General features: G+C 50.6%; 1 protein-coding gene across 1 annotated transcript in view; it reads right to left on the bottom strand.

The window, feature by feature from the left end:
* Positions 1-37: 37 nt before the first annotated feature.
* The window catches only part of SMAD6 (SMAD family member 6), a gene marked incomplete at its 5' end in the record, with an annotated part of 38,811 nt that continues 14,548 nt past the window's right edge, over positions 38-24,300 (bottom strand). The window contains one exon of the mRNA XM_008940882.1: positions 38-579. Within this exon, the coding sequence (XP_008939130.1) occupies positions 38-579 (542 nt within the window). The remainder of the gene's footprint in view (positions 580-24,300) is intronic.

Below are 24,300 nucleotides of genomic sequence, written 5' to 3'. Positions count from 1 at the left end.
TTTTCTTTGCTTTTACCCTTTTGTCAGAGGCTGACCGTTATCGATTGTTACTGAGCAAAATCTCCAGCCAACAAGGACACGAGGTGATGAACTGTCTGGAGTAACAGGGCCCCCAGCCCTTGGCGAAGCTGATCCTCACGCTGTTGGGGTCGTAGGGCCCCTCCGTGGACTCCGGGTCGGCGGCGTGCTGCAGGAGGCAGGACTTCTCGTAGTCAAACACCTTGATGGAGTAGCCCGGCATCACCTTGCGCACGATGAGGGTCCTGCAGTGGGGGATGTCCAGTGTCGGGGAGTTGACGAAGATGGGGTGCTCGCTGCGGTTGTAGGCCCACACGCCGTCCGGCTCTTTGCTGAGTAAAATCCCGTAGCCGATTTTACTTCGAGTCCTTCTCACAGTCTCGCTCCTGTTCTCCAGGTTCAGCTGTCCCAGGCAGAAGCCGTTTCCTTGAGGTAGGTCGTAGAAGATACTGACAGACTGTTCGTACACTGCGTAGAGGCGGCCCACGCGCGTCCGGTGCTCCCAGTAGGCCACGTTGCACCAATGGCTCCTCTTCACGGCGTCGGGCGACGTGCTGGCGTCTGGGGGGGAAGCAGGGAAGAGTCAGGGGTTGCTGGGACCGCCCGGGAAAAGACAGCTATGGAGGGTGAGCAAAAGGCTCTTCCCACCCGTCGGCTTCGCTCACAAATTTGGTGTTCGACCCAAAGCCCATCCCCAACCCGAAGCCCGTCTCCAACCCAAAGCTTGTGCTCAACCCCAAGCGTGTTTCCAAATGAAAGAACCCAAAGCCCACCTTCAACCCAAGTTTGTGCTCAGCCCCAAGCCTGTTTCCAGCTCAAAGTACCTAAAGCCCAACTCCAACCCAAGTTTGTGCTCAGCCCCAAGCAGGTTTCCAGCTCAAAGTACCCAAAGCCCAACTCCAACCCGTTTGCGCTCATCCCCAAGCCTGTTTCCAGCTCAAAGTACCTAAAGCCCAACTCCAACCCAAGTTTGCGCTCATCCCCAAGCCTTTTTCCAACTGAAAGAACCCAAAGCCCATAGAATCACAGAACGTCTCGGCTGGATGGGACCTCCAAAGGTCATCTAGTCCAATCCCCCTGCCATAAGCAGGGACATCTCCAACTAGCTCAAGCTACTCAGAGCTTCATCCAGCCTGATCTTGAATGTCCCCAGGGATGGGGCCTCCACCATCTCTCTGGGCAACCTATTCCAGTGGTCTATCATCCTCATACTGAAGAACTTTTTCCTAATGTCTAACCTAAATCTGCCTTTTTCTAGCTTAAACCCATTACCCCTTGTCCTGTCACTACAAACACTTGTGAACAGTCCCTCCAAAGTTTGTGCTTAACCCCAAGCCTGTTTCCAGCTGAAAGAACCCAAAGCCCATCTCCAGCTCCAAACTCATCTCCAATTCAAAGCCTGTCTCAGATGCAAAGCCCATTGTCAAACCAAGTCTTGAGCTCAACCCAAAGCTTGTCTCCAGTTAGGTCAAATACCACCGAAAAAGAAGGCTCAAGCAAAGGCTGGGGACCCACCAGGCCACCCCCACCAGCTCCCATGGAGCTCAATGCCTAATTTCATGTTCAATCCCGTGTCCAGCAGCTGGGACCCTCTGTACTCAAGACATGTGCATCTGTACCACTGAGAGCCAGCACCTCTGAGCTTGGCGGGTCCCCAGGCTCCCCCAGCACGGCTGGGGTGATGTAGCCCCATTTTCAAGGTCCAGCTCGTGTTGGGATGTGCTTGGATGAGTGACCTGACAGTCACCTCTGCTGTGTGATATCCTCTGCCAGCGATGCCCGTGTTCCCACGGGGAACATGAAATCTGAGGAGGCATTTCATACCACGGGGGAGTAGCTGCTAGGAACCACCCATGTCCTCCTACAGAGCCACTGGAACTCTCTCCAGACCGACGGGAAACCTCTCCTCTTTCTAGGAATGACACTGCAGGCAGACAGGAGGGACGCTGACTGCCAGAAACGTCTCACTTAGGACTGCCTCTAGAAGGAGGATGGGAACTCTGGGAGCTGGAGGAGCCGCGACGAAGGCGAATTAACCTCTTGGTGGCCATCGCCCCGCTCCTACCACGCCAGCTGCAAGGGCAGCCATGGGATTCCAAGGGAGGAGCTCTGCCTCCAGCCAGCCCCGGGTGGTGCTGGGCATTAAGCTCCCTGACAGGCGGCCCGGTGCCCGCGGCCTGCTGACCCCTGGGCCTTCGTCCCATCGCCTCCCATTAGCCGGCGCGCGGGCTGATGCCATTAGTCTGCCCCAGAGCCCCCATTGACACACCGGATTTCTTCTCAGCCCCCTTTCTCTTCAGGCTCAAATTACCCCGGAGGGGAACGGGCTCTCCTCCCCATTAACCATCTTGGAATGAAGCGGCTTTGTTAGAGTTTAACTGGAGTTGTAACTATACCCATTTAAGATGGGGGAGGGGGGTTTGGGGCAGGCAGGATGCCTCTTGCCATGGGCCACGCTCATCGTCTTGCCCCGACACCCGTCGCAGGTCTAAACCACCCCAAAAAGGCCCGATTGGTCCCTTCTTCTCCAGAAATGAGCTTCAGGACCCAGCAGAGCTGCCAACAGCTCCTTTTTTGATTGATGTTTATCCAGATCTGAGAAGGGAACCCTGCAGCAATCAGACACTTCAACCCCACAGGGAGAAGAAACACCATTTCCCTGCATTTGTGGCAGTCCTCTGTGGAGGAGTGAGCCAACGCCTCTGTGCTCCCTCGTACTGCAGGTGGTGTCCTGGGCCTCCTGAAGGCATGGGAAAAGCCCTGCTGGACACAACCGGTTGAGATGTACCTCCTAAACTCAATCAGTGGCTCTGCACAGCAGAGAAGTGGGTGAAGACCCTTGGTCAGAGCAATAGTAGCATCCCAGAGCTGGGTGAGGCACCCGTGGTCCCCTGAGAACCACGTCCTGTCCACCAGCAGCGGGGTGAGACACCCCACCATGTCCCATGGCACCCTCGGGTCTTTGTGTGTCCACATTTCTGAGCCATCCTCAGTGAAAACCACTCAGAGTCACTCTGTAGTAAGCTCAGAGCCACTCTGTAGTAGGATCCTACATTCTGGTAACAACAACATACAGCAAACCCAAAGGGCTTCTCCCATTCTCACTCTTTGGCCAGTAACTGTATTTCCTTTGCCATCTCAAATGACCCCCTGTGTCTGGACTGCCAGGCATTAAACCAACAATCCAACCTACTCCAAAGTGTAATGAGCTCATCAGCAAGTGCATGATGGATATGTGGTACTCAAGTGTATCACTAAATACTGGTGACTGGACTTGACTCTTCCTGAGGTGTCTCATGATGCCTTCAGAAGCATCACCCATGCACACATTAAGTTTTAGGGAAGAAAGAGAGTATTTAAGTGTAACTCCAGGTTAGAAACCACCCCCCTGAAGCTGTCTAGTCCCAGTAGGATGCACCCAGATCTCCACCAAGAAGAGAAACGTTGATGAAATTGGTGATAAGAATGTTCAGAACCTCTTCGCAGTATTTCTGCAGCAGCTGCAAAAATCATATTAATTAAGTTTTATGGCATTAACACAAATCTGACCCAAACAGCCTTACCTAAGTGGATGTTACTGGACCAAGACCATCCTTAGCTATCTGTACAAACCTGTGAAATCAATAGCTTGGCACAGACAAGACTCTTTTGACCTTCTCTGACAATGTCCCTTGGTCTACCACCATGCAGATGATCAGTGCATTTTGCTCTTTAAAATGCACTATGGCAAACAGTTCCAGACTTTGAGAGGTGAACCAAGATGAAGTTCATAAATGACACAGCAGCAGAAAGATCAGGGACCGAGCAACTGAGTTTCATCTTCCACAGCATCCAGTAACCAGAGTCATCTTCCCCCTGGGACATCACTCAGTTGAGATGCCTCCAGTGCCTTTCCAAACCTCTTCTCAAATGCCAAATTCTGCTGTTGTCCCACTCGAGTGATGCTGGGGGGGCTCCAGACTAAAGCTCAGAGCTTTTCATCTCCTGGGCCGGGAGGCTGGTAGCAATTACTGAGCTCTGCATCTGTTTAACCTCCCCACCTCCACAAAGCCCTGCATGCCCATTAGGTAAGTTGGGTTTGTTATTACATTTTTCAGAGGCTACCACTCAGCCCCTGAATTTCCCTTCCAGCCTACGAAGGGGACGACTTCAAAACGGAAGTTTCTCCACCAGATGGATTCATCAGGGTGACATTTAAATAGGTTTCCCATGCTTTGTTGCAAATTAACATCCTTAGTGGGGGAGAGCAAAGTGGGAGGAAACCAGTGGCTGGTTTGCAAGAACACTTTGCTGTAGGTGCCACCATCCCCGCTCTCATCTCTGCTTTCAAGGCACTGGCAAGGATTTCAGCAAGATCATCAATCTACACACATTGAAAGCAGGGGAAGTTTTTTTTGCACCTCTTGCTTTCATGCATCTGAAACAGCCTTATTAAAACCCCTTCCACGTAATTCATGGCATGAGCTTCAGTCCATCCATCCATCCATCCATCCACATCTCAGTGGGTTGAAATCCTCCCTGCCAACATGCCTCCCATCTCTGTCACCTCGTCACAGCTCCTGCCCAGCAGTGCCAGCTCCAAGCACCCTGGAGATGTCCTGTGCCCCTTCACAGGGGTGAGGACACGAGGTTTAGGTAGCTGCACATCAAGCAGACGGAAGTTTCCTTCCCACCTCACTTTTCCTGGCCCAGGGTGACGAGAGGCTTTAAGAGCCATGCACCAGCTGCAAAAGCACCCTGCCCATGGCCTGCAGGCAAATAAAACACCCTGAAAGGAGACAGCTAAAAGGCTCATCCGACAAGGCTCTTCCTCTGAACAGCTCTTGGCAGACGGTGAGTCCATTTTCTCCTCCCCAGCCCCATCCAGGGCAGCCCTCGCGCCTGCCTCGCTCCCCGGGCCACGCTGGGTTCCTCTGCTGCCTTGGATCTCCCAGGGTGCCCAACCAAATCCTGCAAAGATGAACTCATCTGGCAGCCCTGACATAAAGCAAGAGCTTCAGCAAGCCCCCAGCACGAGGGGGCCTGGGCTGTGTCTTATCCCCTGCCAAGTATTAGCTTTGCCTCCAGCTATTAGCCACTACCACTCGGCAGCGAGCAGGGGCGGCCGGCACAAAACCATCTCCTCTGCCTTTTAAACAAATATTCTAGTTTTGCCTCCTTTTTTTTTTTTTTTTTTCCACGATGCCCTTTATGCACAGACCAGAAAATCCACTTTTCCCCCCCCTCCTTTTCTGTTGGAACAGAAGCAGGCTTGTTAGCTTTCTTTTGGAAGAAAGAAAAATATTTGAGTCCTGCAGTGCCTCCCTCGATGGTATAGCAGGCATTTTTAACTACAACCATTGTAGGCAGCTACAACTTGTAACAGCTACATTTAGGCTGGCGTCAGGGCTATCTCTTCCATCAAAGCCACCTTTATTGATCAAATGGACGGGCTGAAACTGCCTCTTGTTTACTCCTTCCTCCAAGTCGCTGTCGCCTCCACTGCAGTGATGCCTCGCAGCAGACACATCCGAGAGGAAACTCAAACATTTAAGATTAAAAAACCAACCAAGACAGACAGCAAGTTGGAGAATCAAAACCAGAACTTAATGGGAAAAGAGTCTTGCACGGCTCAGGCACAAGGAATCTGGGTAAGGGAATAAATGCAAAGAGCAAATACTGCAAATCCTCACGGCGTTAGCAGCACTGCTGCTTTTGCACCCTGCAGAGCGTGGAGGTAAAGAAAATAACTTGAGGGTTTAGATTATTTGTGATTTGACAGCGTTTTGTGCCAGTGAAGTTCAAAGCAGTGCATTGAAAGAGAAAAGAAAGATGCTTTTTTCCAAAACAAACCAAACCAAAATGCTGCACAGTCCCATGGTTTGCTGTTGCACTTAAAAGCAGGATGGAAAACACGGGCAGATCACAAAACCCACAGGCTACCTCTGATTTATGCTTCAGCTCTCCTGAAGCCACCAAACCTCTTCTCAGCAGGTCAAATGGCCCCCCCAAAACATGGCTGGTAGGAAGATCTTGCTGCTTAAGGGAACATGGGTGAGAAGGGAAGTTTGCTGCAGTGCTTTTAGGAACATTCCCCTTTTTGCACGGACTCCCGAGGAACAGTCACAAGGGCATCATGTCGTTTTCCCAAGGAATGGGTGATGCCAGCCCCTCCTTCCCCATCTAACCCCAAAACATGCCCATGGCCTTCCAGCCCCATTGAAAAAACAATAAACCACTGCACTCTCCAAAGGTGAAGGGGACTGGCTCAAAGGGATATCTGGGCACCTCAAGAGATGAAAGACAACATTCAAAAGTGTCCCCACACCCTATTTTCATGTCCCACCCTCCTGCACTCCTGCATCACAGGGCAGCCTAACACTCCTCTGGCCATGGAGCTCTGTTATGTCCTTTCTCAACAGCCAACATCTTTCCATTCAGTTTTATTCCACTTTAGATTTTGTTAGATACATGCTCAGTTTTTTTTTTCTCCTTTTTGCCACATCACAAATACATGCTTATACCACCCACCAGGCAGGAGCATGGAAGCAGGATGGTTATAGCCATGCACAGGTCACTGTGAACAAGGTCCAGGTAAAAAGCCTGGCACAAAGAACACACACATTTCCCAAAAATCTTTTTAACAGTCCACTGGGGAGTCATTGGTTAAAATAATCCCCCGTTAATACCCTTGGAAACAAGCTCCAGGGTAAGGAAGGGGTTAAAACTTTCCACAGCAGAAATGGAATTTTTATGGCCCTAAAGAAAAAAAATAAAACCTAATTGTCAATCTGCCCCAGCAAAGCTCACAACCATTTCCGTTAAGCCAATATACTTAAAATACCTCTGCCTTACAAGGTTCAGCTGGAATGCATCTCTGCAGCCCCCCAGAGCCCCCACCCCACAGCCAGCACCACGGCACCAGACCCTGAGATGCTGAGCACTGTCCTCTGGGGACACAGGGACACAAACCGGCCACCATCGGCCTGCCCATCCTCACTGGGAGTGGTGGGGTGGGGCTCTGAAGGCACCTCCCACCCCTGGAGGAGATGTGGCTGTTGGTGAGCCTGGCCCCCACCAGCTTGGTCAGCCTGTGGGACCATCCAGTGTCAGCTCCACCATGTAGGATTGAAGGCAAGACCCCAAGCCCACCTGAAGATGAATGCAGGAGGCTGGGCAGGATCTGAGCTGGAGCCTGCAGTGACTCTGGGGACACCAGAAGAGCAGAGGTAGCAGGAGGTTCTCCATGCTGTCAGCCAGGGAAAGTTTTGATGAGGACAAGGATAGTTTAGTCCCCTTTCCTAACTACCTGGTTTCTCCAGTGAAGAAGCTGTGTTACAGCAGGACAACGGGCTCCTGCAAGGAGATGCCAGTTGGGTGCAAGCAGGAGGCTGCACAGCCTGAGGCTTTTCCCTGCACCTCTTCCTTAAGACCTTGAATCAACTGAGGATCCTTTAATGTCTCAACTTTCAACAAGACAGAGTTGCTCCCTGGTTCACGGGGCCCTGGAAAGCTGTCACCAGCTCTGGAGCTGGTGACCAAGGCCAGCTGCAGGGACAGCAGTCTAGACCATGCTGCAGAGCATCAAACTCTCCCAGACTTCTGTTTTGCTCTGCTGAGAGAGACTTAAAGACTAATCCCAGCTCATATATCAATCAGAAAATAAAGAGTATGATCTGATCTTGCAATTGATTTCATATTACAATTGATCTGGTGTCACCGCTGTGGTGGTGGGGTCCCAACTCCTCCAAGCCCAGCACAGCTCCTGGGATGTTTCTCCCGTTGGATGTGGCTGTCATGCAGCCATGGAGACCAGTTCAGCTCACTCATCCAGCAAAACCCAACACCAGGACAAAAAAAAAAAAGGCCTTGCTGCCACCATACCCACCACAGAGGAGGCATCTTTGTCTTCCCTCTTTGTCTTCCTCCAGCCTTTACCTTGGAGCAGAGCTCTGGTGCTCCCCAGCCTCCTCCTTGAGCCCATCTAATTTGTTAACCTGGCAGATTATTAACTCAGAAGAACACTTGCACTGGGTTAATTAATTAAATTAGTTCAAAAAATGGTCTGATGGGCAACAGAGCCAGTGGAAGAAGCGTGTGGAGAAGTCTGGGGGGGAGTGGGGGACATTTCCATGGCAGCCCAAGAAACAAAAGCAACACAGGACAGGAGCCAATGCCAAGAATTAGGATGAAAACAATTTTCTCTGCATAAAAGAAACCACTCTGCAAAATCATCAGCTCATGCTAATTTTTTTTTATATCCTTCAAAGAAAAACACATGCCATGTTTAGTTCTGCCCGGAAATTTCTAAGTCACCATCAGTTAGCTTATTTTCAATCTAAACTCAAAGAGTTTGTTTCTAAACTACCTTCTCTGGCCATGAAATACTCAGTCTAAAACAGGATTTGAAGGTATTTTAGCAGGTTCTTTTTTTTCCAGCTCCCCTGCATGGTTTACAAAGGTCTTTTCAGCCAAGGGGGAAAAGTTATAGAAAGTAAAAAAAAAAACTGGAAAAGCCCAACTCAGGTATTTTTCACTGACATTTTTATGTGTTAGGCCAATGTTTTCAGAGATTTTGGTGATTTTATCTTTTTGAGTCAAAACTGTCTCCATATAATCTCTGCTTCCCTTGCTCACTGCTCTCCCAGGGACGTTCACCTCTTCCAAGTTCCTGGCCTGTGCATGTACCAGCTTTACACCTGGCATGTAAAAATTAACACAACAACGTAAACACACCTTCAAAAGGAGCCCAAAACGTAACCGCCTACCCTGGCTGCCCATTCTGAAAGCACCAGGCCTGGCATCCACCCCAATTTGGCCGAGACTCCTGCTGCTGGCCAGGCAAGGCTCATTCCTGAGTGCAGGACTGTGAGGGTGGGGGATACTGCAACCAAAAAATGGGGAAAAAAAAAATCCCTTTTTTTTCATGTTTAGGTTGAGAACTCGCATGTTTTCAGCTCCTCCAAACAACCGTGTCCACAATCCTTTTTTTTTTTTTTTTCCCAGAGCCTGAAAAACGCTGGGAATCCAGGAGAAATCACCCCATAAATCACTGGATGGCAGGTTTCCCTTTCAGCCAGTCCAAGGCTGCCAGTCCTGCCTCCCACCAGCCTTCACTTTTCACCCCCCTGGGGGCCACTGCAGCCCTGGCTACGCCACCCGCATCCCCCCGGGGCTGGGCTGGTGGCAGAACTTGGGCTGGCCAAATTCGGGGGGACCTCCTGAGCTCCCTGCTGCCTTTCAGACCCGTTTTGGCTTTGTGGAGCAATTTTAGGAGCTCTTAGATATCCCGACTGGTGCCCTCGGGGAGGGAAATAATCTGCTCAAGGACTGGAGCTGCAGCAATTCGGAGCACCCCGCGGTGGAGGAGAGCCTCTGGAAGAGGGTATAAATAAATAATAACAGTTTTCACTCCTAGAGAAGTTTCGGCTGAGTGCTTCAAAGCGGTTTAAAAGCAGCAATTAATTAGTAGGTCCCTCTGAAGAGGAACAGGAATAACACCACTTTCCACCTCCATCACGCCTCTCGGGCACAGCACGTTGGGCGCTGGACTGGGCTCCCAGCTCAGCCTGGAATCACCCCACTGGAGGGTGATGGTCCAGAGGCTCGGGCTGCAACGAATCAAAGCCCTGCCTGGTTCACATCAGCAGGAGATGAAGGGGTTTCTGCTGGGGTGGGGGAGGCACTGAGGTGGCAGAGCTGTTCTGGGAAGCCAGATGTTGAGTTGGTGAGAACGTCGCTGAAGTGGCTGCTGAGATGCCCCGAGGATGTTCAAGCCCCCCTGCTCCTCACTGCCATGCTTGCCAGGAGCCCTGGAGCATCCCCAGCAGCAGCAGAACCACTAACCCAGCACAGGATGCCTGACCAGACACCTCCTCTGGAGAAAACCAGCAGGTTAAAAACCAAAGAAGGCCTTTTTTTCCACTGTTGGTTAGATAATCTGAGGGCACTGAGCCCCTCTGAAGAAAGGCAGCTGACCTGCAAAGCCCACCCAGCCAAGGTGCTCACACCGCTCCCCAGCACAGCCTCAGCCCCAAATTACAGCTCAGTTCTTGATGGTGACAACCAAAATCTGCCATTTCCAGAAGGCCAAAGCTCAGTGGTTCCCCTACACCAGGCCTCTTTCAGGTGTCCCAAGCTGGTCACGCAAAACCCACTCTCTAAAACACCAGCAAAGCTGGAAACTTTGGGCACTGGAGCTTGCACGGGAAACGGAGCAGACTGCGACTGCAGCCACACTCTTTTACTTTTACAAACCAGAAATGAGCAGAGATGCTTCCCTGGGAGGAAAACCAAAGCAATACCAACCCAAACGTCACCACCTGCCGCTCTGAGAACCTGCAGTTGTGCTCCAGCCCGAGGCCACCTCGCCCCGCTACCGCACCTCAGTCGGATTCAGGCCTGGGAACAAGCCACGGGGTTTGGGAGGGGAGGCAGGCGAGGGGAGAAGCAGCGAGGGGGCTGAAGAAAGCCAAGGCCACCCAGATTTCTCTGAAGCGAGGACGCCACGTAGCCACAAGCGGCATCCTCGGGAGAAGATCGAGGCGCTGGAGACAGATGTCTGTCGGCTCGGTGCCAACAGCACTGCAACTATCAAGGACTTGTGAAAGCTTTAGGAAACTATCACCGACCTGGAAAAGAAGCTCCTCAGGGACCATGATTAGGAGCCCATCTTTTTTTTCTCCATATAGGTTGGGAATGAGCTGCTTCACTCCTCCCTGGATGGCTGGGTGCAGAACCCGGCCCTGGGCAGCCCCAAGACACCATCCTGGGACCTCTAGGAGAACAAAAATCTTGGGCTTTCAATCCAAAGTGCTGCTGGCACCCAGACCTGCTTGTGGTCCCCCCATCCCACCTCATCCTCTGTCCCCAAGAAGAGCTCTGGCTGACACCTCTCCTTGCCTGACAACTCTCTCCAACATCCTTAAAAAAGGTGCTTTTTTCCAGCATGGTATCAGTGCCCTCACATATATGGGAAGCAGACTGGGGCTGAGAGTGAAACAGAAATTCAGGCTTTGTTCTTGCTGGCCAAAGCCCAAGATCCTTCTCCTGATAAAGCTCTCCCTGACGAGGAGCCACAGCTCCATGGCTACCACCACGTGTCATGCCACCGTGGCTGCCTCGAGTCCTCGCTCGTGGCGGATTTGCCCAAGTTTTACAGGGAATTAAAGGATTTTGGGTGCCAGCATGGCCTCTGCAAGAAACAATCTTGGTGTGCAAAGCCAGATTGGTCACGCTGGAAGGATAAACCTGCACAGGGAGGTCTTTGGGCTCGTGTCTGTCGGGAGGAGAAAAGGCAACAGGGAGGGAGCTCATCCACGGCGTGAGCGAGCACGGGAAGAGCCCCGTGGAAGGTGGCCCGTGAGGCAGAGGCAGGTCTCAGGTCCTGGTGCTGAAGGAAGCCTGGGAGGTGCCCTGGCCCTGCTCACACACGCACGTCTGCATGGGAGGAACGTGCAGAAGGATGTGTGCACGCACCCCCACCCGCCACATTGCCCAATAGCTAGTTCATCTATTTATGGGTAAACATTTTCTGGGTCTACTCCAGCCCTTACTCCAAGCAGGCAGCTCACTCCACTGACAACTGCTCGTGGCCGGCATCCACGGGCTCTTACTCCCACTTGAAGCAAAGACTAAACAATGACTTAAGCATCTCAGGATTTAAGCAGCGTCGTTGGTCCCTCGTGTCCATCGTTGAAGCAGTGAGGATGCTTTGCAGGAGGACCTCCACCACCGTGGAGATGGAGGATGATAACCCTCCTGCTGTCTGTGTGCCACGGTGGGTGCACTGGGAGGGGTCTCCTGGCCCTTCTTCTGGAAAATCCACAAATCAGCAAGCCAGAGGAGGAAACACAGCACAGTGCACACAGTTCTTCTGGGCTGGGATAACATCACCCAGAAGAACTAAACATACCTCACCTTTCTTATGCTCCCTGGCACAGTGCTGTAAATTTATTAAAGTGCAGATGAAGAAGAAGAAAATTTGTGCCATGGTTAAGCAGGGGATGGGGGATGGACCACGAAATATGACAACGTTCACAAGCATCCCTGCAGCCCGGCGAGTGGCCTCTCAAAGTCCCCAAAAGCACCTTCACGGTCATCTCCCGGATGACAAAATTCCTAACCCTGTATTTGCCCGTGGAGGGTGGAGGTGACTCATGCTAATTACCCTCCCTGGCCAAGAAGGACTTGTTTTCATTTCTAAAAACCACAGTTTCTGGTTTTTTTTTTTTTTTTTTTAAAAAAAAAAAAAAAGAGAAATACCAAAATATACACAGAACTCCATGGGACACAGCCTGTGCTGCTGCACTAATACAAATCCCAGACACCTCAATATTCCAGCTTTGCTTCATATCTTCAAAAAGAAAAGGATTAATGAGTTACAAGTGATAATTATGCATTTTACATATAGCACAGACACAGCCAGGGATGCATGGCAGAGACGTAGCCAGCATTAGCTCTGGGTCTCCTGATTTCCAGTAACACCCCTTCAATACAACCCACCAAAAATAATTTGTGAGTGCATGAGCAGAGCTCAGGGAGGGTCTTCACTCAGATTAAAAACCCTCAGACCTTTCCTGGACACGCTCTCTTTGGAGGGCAGCTGAAATTTAAAGTTAAAAATAACCTTTTCAGGACCAGCTTGTGCAGGGTTGGTGGCTGCAACTCCTCCACGACACGTTTCAGGGGGGGAAGGCACAGGCTGCAGTTATAAACTCTGCAAATTAAGTACCAGAGCAAACGACCTTCCCATGGAGAGGCAAATGGGAAGGAGAGCAGGTCGGGCTCTTTGAAAATCAAGGACAGGGAGATTAAGGGAGCATGTGAACGCTTCGTTATGGCTAACGAGTTCAAGACTGCAACCCCTCGACTGACTGAGAGAGAAATGCCAAAGCATTCCCCTCCCCTCAAAGGAAATCGATTTTAAAAGATAAAGTAAAGCACACTGGGGGGAGATACGCCTGGTATTAGACATTAAAAAGGCAGCCTGTCAGCAGCCTAAACCAGACCCATTTTTTCTCCTCCATTCTATATATACCATAGGCATAAAATATCCACATGGATGCAAAGAACCTCCCTGCACAAAACCTGAAGAATAGCTGAGTTTAAAATCAGGGTGGGTTATTTTTGCAGGGCTACATTCACAGAGCTCCAACGAGCAACACAGTTCCCACTTTGGACAACTTTTGCTCACGATTGCAACATTTCTGGCTCTTTCTGATGTGGATGATGTGGAAGCCTCATCTTTCAATCCTGGCATCTGCATGGTACAAACAAACCGATGCCATCGACGCTAGAAACTCTGTCAAGTTCCTGCACTAGGATCCTTAAATTGTTAAAAATAGGAAAGAAACTGCACAGTTCACATATTTTATAAAGCTGGGTTAAATCAACATCTGCAAAAAATATCCCAGTTAAACGAAATAGCAGGATTTCATTAAGTAAATTGCAAGTTGGCAAAAATTCTGAAAGAAAGGGAAAAAGCCACAGCCAGCCCCGTAATGTAAACCTTATTTTAACTGTGACAGTGAGGCTGTGAGAGGCTGTTTCCAAAGGAAAAAAGAAAAGAAAGTTTAAAAAAAAGTACCTGTTCCCCCTGTTCCCACCTCAGCACATCACGGTGCCTGCAGTCATCAGGCTAATGAGCTCCTCCCCAAGGAGGAGGAGTGGGACACGCACCCCCTGTATCAAACCCACCCAACCTGCATCATCCAGGATTTTCCAGCCCCCGGATGCCTGCGTGGTGGTGGGGAGTGATGGGTGACGATGTCTGTGGAGCCCCTGGAGCAAAGAGGACTCGGGTACATCCCTGTGGGTCTGCAGCCCGCGGTTCCAAGCCCTTCTCCTGGAGGCCACGCAGCCGAAAGCTGCAGGTCTGACAAACAGCTCAGCCTGCATGACACTTCATCACTTCCTACATTTTGGACACATTCTGCTCCCCTGTGCAAGACCAGGAGGCAGCCAGGGGCTGGTGCCTGGGGACGGCCTGGTGGCACCTTACCCTTCCAGCACGGGCTGCATGGTCCTGCACGGGTGCCCAGGAGCCTGGGTGGCAGCAGCTGGGCTCCTCACTTAGGTATCTTCAAGGAGCCCCTGAAGGACAGGCCGTGTGTCCTGCCCCTGAGCAGGGCAGTGGTGCTCACCCGCAGGGAGCTGCTTCTGAGGTTGCCTTTGGGATCTCTGTTTTAGGGTGGTCGTGGCACCACGTGCACAAACTCATGGTGCAACATCACGCCCAGAGCTTCGGGGCTGACCTCAGCCCGGAGGTGTGGGCACCTGTGGCATCGCCCGGGGTGGGCAGGGAGCGGGCAGGGCATCACCTGCCCTTCCAGCCAGTTTCCCAAACCTGCCGAGCTCCTTTCCTGCCCGGGGTGAGTCAGGCAGGCTGGGCTGGGCCGCGTGGGGACGCCGGGCTCTTCCCACAGCGCCGGCCAAGAGCCTCTGCAGGAGCCTTTCCTGTGGGGAGCGGGCACCGACGCTGCCCGGCCGGCTGGGCTCCTGACACCCTGGGCAGCCCCGTCCTCCAGGGAAACACCCAGCACTGGGCACTTGGGCTCCAAATATTAGCTCCAGAATTGCCGTGATTACCATTTCCCACCCAAAAAGCTTCTCTGCTGAGGGGAAATCACCTGGAAGCAGAGCTCTGGGATCAGGAAAGTCTCTCGTCTGGCGCACGCTGAAAACTGTTTGCTCTGAAAATAATTGCAAAACCTCCAAACAAAACCTAAAAGCAACCGTTCAGTATGCAAAGGCAGAGCTGAAGAGGAGACCTTTAACAAAAAAGACCAATTATTTGTTTACAACGTTTTGGAGCTTTGCTATTTTTCCTGGCACTTAGGAGACCGGAGTTATTTTGCAGGGCTGTTTGCTTCATGAGGAGCCGAGAAAACAGCGATCCCGTTTCCTTTCTGATCTAAACATCCGTCTGCCGTGCAAGCAGGAGGAAAAAAAAAAACATAACAAACCACCCTCCACCACCCCACCCCTCCCGTGCATCTCAGGAAACACAAGGAAGGGGTGGTGGGTGCCAGTGGGGTGCAGAGCAGACAGCCACCCACCCCCCTGCTCCCCACTCAGCGAGGTCTGATCGTCCCCCTGGACTCTGGGCACTGGGGAGGTCACACCTCGAATCCTGGGGTCAGTTTTGGGACCTTTAGGGGCTGGAGCGTGGCCAGAGAGGGGCAACAAAGCTGGGGAAGGGTCTAGAGCCCAAGTGTGGGGAGGAGCAGCTGAAGGAGCTGGGGGTGCTGAGCCTGGAGCAAAGGAGGCTCAGGGGAGACCTTCTGGCTCTGCACAGCTCCTGACAGGAGCCTGGAGCCGGGGGGGGTCGGGCTCTGCTCCCAGGGAACAAGGGACAGGACAAGAGGAAATAGCCTCAAGCTGCCCCAGGGGAGGTTGAGCTTGGACCTGAGGAAAAATTTGTTCCCCTGGAGGGTTGCCCAGGGCTGTGCCAGGCTGCCCAGGGCAGTGGTGGAGTCCCCACCCCTGGAGGGGTTTCCAAGCCGTGGAGATGTGGTGCTGAGGGACATGGGGCAGTGGGGACCTGGCAGTGCTGACTCAACAGCTGGACTCGATGACCTTAAAGGTCTTTTCCAACCTAAATGATTCTATTGCCACTCAAAGGGGCACCTAACCCATGCTGGCTCTCAATAAAAGGGAACAGCTGCCCCAGGGAGGTCTGGGCCACTCTCCACAAAACAGACCAAACAAAGGACCTCTGGTGAGAACCTCACATCTTCCTTTAACACATCCAACCAGTCACCTCAGAACCTGGCAGCGAGGGGGATGCTCTAGGGTTCAGGACTGGATAACCAGAGTCATCAGAAGGGTGAAGGTGCTGGAGATGTCTGCACCTCCCTGAAAAACCACTGTTGAGACAACCACTTCCATCTCAGACATCAGACATCAGGCCACGACATCAGCACCTCCTGAACCCCCAAATGTCACAGCAGGAGCCCCCAAGGCTGCAAGTCACAAACCAAACCCTGCATGCTGAGATCCTGCATGGGCGATTGCTGCACCTCCAGCAAGGTGCCTGGTGGCCGTGGTGCCTCCCTGTTTGGGGGGACACGTGTCACCCCCCAGGACCTCTGCTGTCCTTCCCACCATCTCCTCCCAGCTATGCCTTCCAACCTTCAGAGAGCAAGGGGCCAGCTTGCCATCATGTTCCTAAATTTCCTGGCTTTTGAGGACACAAGCCAGGCCATTAACATTATTTATAGGTTCCTGTGTATGAGTTTCCATTTGTTTGCCTGCTTAAAAACACTGAGGTGAAAAAAAAGAAATTCCTGGAGGTCAGACAGTTAAAAAACCACCCCCACGTCCATGGTCTGATGGACCTAAAGGCTCGGCAGCTCCTTTAGAGACATAACTGTTTCCTTAAATGCTTATTGTGTAAATATTTAAGCTACTTTATAAAATTTTTACAATGTACTTAGGAAGTCTAAATCTCCCCAGCCGAGCACGGCAGGCGGCCGGGCAGCGCACGCTTCGGCCCTTTTAAGAACACAAACAGGGACATTTCCAATGCTAATGCTGCACTCAAGGGGCCCTGAGGTCACGATCTTACAGAAATAATTACTAAGCTGATCCCCCTTCATTCACCCCCAAAACAGAGCGTGGTTATGTGCAGCAGCCAGTTATTGCAATGAGCTTAACTCCAGTGTCACTGGGTTTAAAAAAAATCTCTTTACAGTTATTGTGTAGGGGTTGGTATCGTGGATCCTGGGGTTCTTTTCTTTGAAACACAGCACCAGGTTTAATGTCATACAGGCAAAAAATTATCTAAGCCCCAAATCATCCACTAAAAAGCATCCACTTCAAGAATTGAATATTTTTTTCAAATGCTGTGTAGCCGGTTTGGAGCAAAGCCTGATGAGTTTTCTGCATCCCTCACCAGCATCAGCCACTCTGGTGGGTGCAGTTTGGAGAGATGCACTTCTCAGGGGAGAATATACCCTTCCATTAAAAAAAAAAATAGATGTGTTGACTGACAAGTCTGCATTCAGGGTGGTTTCCATATGGAAAGCCGTGCAGCTTGATGAGATTTGCTTGGACACGGTGTTTCCCAGCTTGAAAGCTTCAAACAAATGCAGATCTTCTTATCTCACGCAGGAAATGACACGTTTAGCAGGTTTTTTTTCCCCCAGAATGGCTTCTTGACTATAGTTTAGGTGTGTTTGAGGGCAAGGAGAACAACAAATGGAAATGGGGGACTGGAAGTTTATACACTTTGCAAAGCACAGCTTTTTGTTGTATATGATGAAGGGCATAAAAAGTCCAGAAAAAACTTGGACGGGAGTTCAAACACCGATGCCTTAAAGATGAAAGCTTGCTCTTCAATTAAATGTTTAAATAAAGTTTGCTCGTACTAAATCATTTAAACATTTTCACATTCCTTGCATTTCTAGAAGCACTGTTCACTTTTATTTATTGTCATAACCCACTGCCCTCAGCAAGGGACCACGGCTATTTGAGGCAACCTGTTTTCTGGAGGGAAAGTTCTTGCAGAGCACTAAAAATCCACAATGAGCAGGGTAGCCTGACGCTTATTCTCCAACCCCCATTTAGTCTCCAACCACCATCATATTTTCCTCTTTTTTCTTAAAAATAAATTCTTCCACGCTGCACATGGGGACAGCCAGGTTCTGCTCTAAATATTGACCAGAGATTCAAAGTAACTTGACTGACTTCACTGTGGTTGTATTTAGACAGCTGTAAGTCAGAGTAGAAATTGGCCTGGGCGTTCAAATTGTCTTTTTTAGAAACGCTTGGGCCGTTCCAGTCTGCTGTCAGTGATGAAGTCACCCTTACTCATCCCAACACGGAGTTCAGCTCTGCCATCAGCACCATGAAACAGCTCCAGCAAGCTTAAAATCCGCGCGCAACTCCTTCCTTTGATCATAGAATCACCATGGTTGGAAAGGACCTCGAGGATTATCAAATCCAACGTTCATCCCAACATTCCCCTAACCACCAGACCATAGCCTCAAGTGCCACATCTACTCATTTTTTGAACACCTCCAGGGTTGACGACTCTACCACCCCAGTTGCACCACTGATCCAATGGCATCCAGTGAAGGGTCCAGCCATGGATATTTTGGCCATCCCTTGCTTCCCAGCGCTAGTGTCTCACCAAGGTTGTGTTAATGCTCATACACAGCAGTAATGGCAAAGAATCCAGTGCCCTGCTGCCACCATGATGTAAGGTGCTGGGGAGGCTTTATAGTGACTGGGGAGCCAGGCTCAGACCAGCAGACCTGGGATGTCTCATTCATTGAGGTGCACATCTAAACTCCTTGAATTTGTTGAGGAGGTCAACTCATGCCATCAGGAAACACAATGCTCAAGCCAGATCTGCAATGCAAAAAAGATCTAACCTGCCCTCCACCAGCCAATGATACAAAGCATAAAGCAACGAGTAACTATGGGGAGAGCTAGAATGAACTTGGCATGAGCTCAGCTCAAGAGTGGAAACACTGGAAGGGTTTTTATCACAGAACATGTAGGAGAGGAATGGAAATCTGAATTTAAGATGGAGCTTGATAAACACCATGTGGTTTCCAAAGACAGAAGGTGACTGGGCTAAGACAGCCAGTGTGATGTTACCAGCCTTTACGTTCTTACTTCTTTGTAAATCCATCATTAAAGGAAAAAACCAGCCCAGATCCAAGGGGACATTACTCTTCATGAATCTCAGCTCTCGCTCGATGCTCAGGGTACCCTGGTGGCTCCACCCCAGCTGTACTCCCCTGCACCTCTCCCCACGAGTTCCCAGGGCTGTTTAGTTAACGTGTCGCAGTATAAAACTCCGTATTTATTTTGGCACTATTCACTCAGAAGGCCCTAAAACCCAACTAAAGCCCGTTCCCTTTTCTGTGTATCTCCAGCTATTGACACTGCTCGGGACCGATTTGCAAAACCAAACAAACGCGCTGTTGTGGAATGGAGCTGGAAAAACAATCAGGAAGGTGCTGGAGAGCTGCTCCCAGGTTCCCGCGGGGAAGGCTGGAAGGGGCAGCAGCCCAGGAAAAGATTACAAGAAATTAAACTTTTACTCTGATAACAAGAGGAGCTATTTTCTGCCCATGACATCATGCTCCCGACCGCTATTCAACAATGGAGATAGCCCAGCGCTGGTTGAAGTCGTGGAGGACTTTGCTGCTCGTCTCAGTGGCCAGCATGGTACCTTTCCCTCTTTTAAAAATAGATTTTCTTTTGCTTTCACATGCCTCACAACCCCCCAAATCTTCTCTGCTGGCTTGGCTGACGTGAGGATAAACCATGGTATCCTGGGTCCATGCGAGCAAGCCCAGACCTTTGGAGCTGCATTCCCCAGCAGCAAATGATGGGAGAGAAGCACTTTTAAGGCACAATTCATCTGACTTTTAGACTTCTCCCTTACAAAGGAGACAAACTTTTTCCCAAGTGGCTATTTTAGTAGCCAAGTGGCTAGTAGCTTGATCTAGTTGGAGATGTCTCTGCTTGTGGTGGGAGGGTTGGACTAGATGACCTTTGGAGGTCCCTTCCAGCCCAGACAGTCTATGATTCTATTTTCTCCCTGTTGACTGCAGTTAAGTATCTAGAAGAACAGCTCAGACATGAACATCTGTATTACTCTAAGATTGAGGACTGCTACCCAGACAACATCAAAATGGCCAAAAAAAATTATTAGCTCTTTGATTACACAGAACAGCAACATCTCACTAAGACAATTCAAATCTGATGGGTAATGTAGCACCCTACTTGTGACCCTGGATGTGAAATCAAGCTGGAAACAGACTGAATATAAATACATTAGTGTATCCTTCTACCTGCAGACACAAAATTGATGTGTAATTGGTGACACTTAGCTACAACTCAGTAACTAAAGGGCATCTTCACTATTTTCCATTGTTGCCAAGAACAAAGCACTCCCCCACGCCTTGAAGAAGGTAAATGGGATCTCCCTACAGTCTTTTACAGCTACAAACCATGTGCTCCAGGCTTTTCAGAAATCAAAGAAGCTGATACAAGATTAAATGGAGTTTTTGGGAGAACCAGGGGCTGAAGAAGTGTGGTGCTGTGGTGTGCAGGAGATGGTGATGTTACTACATATATTCACACAGCCCCTATCACAGAACCAGTTTTTTAAAATCGGAGCTGCTACCAATTTCTCTTGTGGCTTGAAGGTCCCTGTGATGGCCCAACCCAGCCATGAAAGGGTCTCTGCCTCAGCAGAAAAAGGGTTTCCCCTCGTGTGCAAAGAAAAAGGCAGAGCACTGAGTCTTTTTCAGCCCTGTTGCTCAGACATCTACAACAGCAAGTCCCTTAGGCACATCCTTGCTCCACTCTGCAGCAGAGACATGGTAGAGGATGGGGTGAGTGGTGGCACAGCCCCACGTGCCTCCCCCAGTGAGAGCTTGGCCTCGGCCAAACTCACCTGGTCTCAGGTTTCCTTACAAACCCTGAAACACAAACGCATTCCTAATTCTGCTGGAGGACCCGAGCCAACTTTCTGGCAGGGCTGAATTTGGGATTGAAACAAGGGGAAAAAAAACACAGCGGTTTTGACCCAAAACCAAGATCTCCCCCTCAAAACTTGGCAGTTCCCACTGCCTTTTATTTTGCCTCAAAACCCAGGGCTCCAACACCCTCCTCCTTTGGGAAGGGGTGGGATTTTCAGAGCTCTGTGAGACACCCAGCTCCCCGCCCGATGCTGGACACCCCCATGGGCGTGTGCTGCAACAGCCAGCACTTCTCCAGCACAAAGAGGAGGCAAACACAGCGTTTAGTGCAGCAGAACCCCCCAAAAAGACAGGAGCCCATTCCCAACCCCTCTCTGCAAACCCCACCCGTGCCCGGAGACGAGCATTCACAACGGCAGCAGTCGGTGGCTGCACACAAATATAGCTGCAGGCATCTTTCCGACTGCTGCACAGTCGAGTCTAAAAGCAGGATGTTTGGCTGAGCTGCTCTTCCCTCAAATAAACACCCACAACCTTACTCAAAACAGAGAGGCACCGCTCTGGGAGTACTCGAGTCGACTGATTTCCAAAATCCCAGCCTTGGTTTTTCCCCTGTTGCTGCAGGAACGCCATGGGCTGGATGGTACCTTGGGAAGGGAGCGATGGCCAGAGCACTCTGAGGGGCACGGAGGCAGCCCAGGAAGTGTTTTCTCATAACTCTTTTTGCAGAGAGCTGCAAAGTTTCAGCTAGCCAGAAAAATCTTGTTTCTGAAGCCCTGAAATGTTGAGAACTGCTCCCTGCATCACACTTCGCTTCATCGCACCAGATGGAATTAATTCAAGGTATCAGGGTGACCCGATATTTCCAAGCCTGGGAATGCATCTGCATTTAGCACTCACTGATGCCTTTGTAGCACTGATTCAACTCAGTTTGGAGACCACAAGAGTCTCCAGTCACAGATGACCCTGCATCCCCGGAGCAGCGCTTCGAGGAGCTCCAGTCCCATCCCTGGACCTCCAGTTAAGACAAGATAAAGATACAGCACTTTGGAAAACCATTTCTGCTGCCTTACATCACATTTCAGCTTCTTCACATGACACAAGCATTAAATGCAAACTTAAAGGAGAAGTAAGTAATAAAAGCTCCAAGATCTGCCCATGCTGTTTCCTTCAGGTGGAGGCACTCACCCAGGCGCTGGAGAAAGGCTCTTTCTCTCCACGGGGGCCATGAACCCCCACCACTCCTGTTTGTGGCTCCCTTTGCCACTCACAGGGTTCGACCCAAGCCAGCAGAGATCCCAGCCTAGGTGAGGAGCCCAAGCCAAGACGTTCATCCTGATGTATGTTTTAGCTACACACCCAGTTCACCAGCCTGTGCTGCCTGCACCGCTCTGGGACAAGGAAGGATGGATGTGAGCAGGCATTCTGGTACTTGGTGAAGCACAGAGGTGTATTTTTAATGCTTTAACCAGTTTTGTTTGCTCTTAAACCCTCAACTCGCTTGCCTGCATTGGAAGCATCCTCTCAATGCCTAAGCCCCTCCTGGGTGTTTGAACAGGGTGGAAAACACGGCTCGAAATCCCAGCAGATGTTTCCCACCACAAATGCTCCAACACAGGGATCTGCTCCGAGCCAGCCTGACCAGCAGAAGAGCCTGAGAAACAAATAAGTGCCTTGTCCTGACAAAGCTCTCATCAAAGCAAGCCTGTGCTGCAGTGGCTGGAGGTGGCTGAGCCAGGGCAGCGAGCCGGGAAGCCGCGCAGCACATCCCAGAGCATCCTGATCCCTTGTGGGCACCCAGGCAATGCTCCGAAGCTATTATTTCAGGATTGAAATAATATTGTGTAGAAATCTCAATGAGAATGAGAAAAAAAAGGGGGCTGGAGAGGAACAAATGCTTCCTGCAAGGCAGCGATGGAGTGGCAGTGATTCGAGCCGTGGCTGATCTGGGATTATCCTCCAGCTCTCAGAAATGTTCTGGTGTTGGGCAGCTTGTCCTCATTTAAACCCTGACTGATCATAGCACACACATCCAGTCAGCTCAGGCCCTTCCCAGGGGCAAGACAAGGCAGCCCAAAGACATCACACACTCTCCACTCCCATCAACCTTCAGCTCTTCTGTGGTGGGCTCTGAATGCAACTCCCCAGACTCTGACAACCCTTTCACCAGCACCTTTGCTGTTGTTGCTGTTTTGTTGCTGCTGATGCATTTTGAAATGAACAATTAAAATTTTGAGCACTTTGGGATGTGCATGCAGACGTCAGGCTGGATGGGAAAGGGCTTCCTGACCCACTGGGGACAAAACTTGTCTAGTGACAGACCTGCTCCAAATACACAGAACATCACAGAGTTAGACAGGTTCTCACGCTGTTGCTTTCAAGATTAAATTACTTTTGGAAAAAACAGACTTCAAGCCAAAAATGAGGAAACTTTGCAGTATCATTTTCACCTTCTTGCTCTCTACAACTATCTGAAAAGAGGCTGGAGTCAGGTGGAGATTGGTCACTTCTCCCTAGGAACAAGCGATATGACAGGAGGAAACAGCTTCAAGCTGCCCCACGTAGGTTGAGCTTGGACCCGAGGAAAAATTTCTTCCCCTTGAGTGTTGCCCAGGGCTGTGCCAGGCTGCCCAGGGCAGTGGTGGAGTCCCCACCCCTGGAGGGGTTTCCAAGCCGTGGAGATGTGGTGTGAGGGACACGGGGCAGTGGGGACCTGGCAGTGCTGGGAGATGGCTGGACCTCATGATCTGAAAGGTCTCTCCCAACCAATTCAATGCTACGATTCTGTCCTGACGTGTGCCCTGCAGGACGGGTTGGGGGGACTGTCCACCAGCACGTGTGAGTCCCTGACTGAGCGCTCCAGGACTAGTTTCCCATCAGGAACGAGCCCTGGTCACCCAGTTCCTGTGGTGGCCTGGAGCAGCAACGCTCAGCTCTCCCTCCCTGCACGTTTTACCCAAGCCAGGAGCCGACGCTTGGCTGGGAAGCCGCCGAGCTCAGCGAATGAAATACCAAGTGCAAGCAGCCTTTGAAGAGAAGCCCTTCAAAGACAGGCACATACCAAATCCACTGAGGTTTTTTACACAAACAAGTTCAGCATGGCAAGAGCAAAACTAATTTGCAAAGATCTTTAATGTTCGAAGTCTCAAATGACCGACCCTTTCAAGTGCAGCTGAATTCAATCTGGCTCTGAAGGTCCACACTGAGAGCTGGACGTGGAAAAGACCACGGATATTTCCAAATATGTGGTCGTAATTACCTGGAAATGAAGAACTACTCTCATTTCTTGCTGAAGCAGTGAGGACGCTGCCCAGAGCACTCCTGTTCTAAAACTGATGGGCAAGATGTACATACGAGTGACTTTTTTTTTTTTAAACATACTTTTGCTGACATTTCCCTTTCATTAAAATAGCTCAACAATGGGGGGAAGAAGCAACTCACCACGCACATAGGATCTTTACCTTACTTTGTACTCGGGAAGGAATTTCCTTGTTCCCCTCTGGGCTGGAAGTTTCCAGTCACACGCCAGTGACTTCAGCAAAGCATCACATGGCATCCCAGAAACTGGTTTGCTCCCTTTTTTCCAGGAGACAGCCAAAAATCTTTCAAAGATGAGCATAAATCAGCTCAGCTAAAAGAAGAGGGGGGTCTGGTTCTCCAACCATGCCACCACCTTGCTCAGTGGGAAACAACTTTGAGTTTTGGTGGGTCTGGGATGTCCCCACCAGAGACATGGGCTTGGGAAGCAAAGCACATCAGCTGATCGAGGGACATGAAATAGCTTGAGACTCTCTTCTTGCGGTCCCAGGATCACCCTGTCCTGTGAGGACCAGACCTCCTACCACAGAACAGTGAC

Source organism: Merops nubicus, unplaced genomic scaffold, assembly GCF_000691845.1.
Source record: "Merops nubicus isolate BGI_N331 unplaced genomic scaffold, ASM69184v1 scaffold12925, whole genome shotgun sequence".
Taxonomy (NCBI): domain Eukaryota; kingdom Metazoa; phylum Chordata; class Aves; order Coraciiformes; family Meropidae; genus Merops; species Merops nubicus.
Note: the sequence above shows the minus strand (reverse complement) of the source record. Positions and strands in the feature narration are given on the sequence as shown.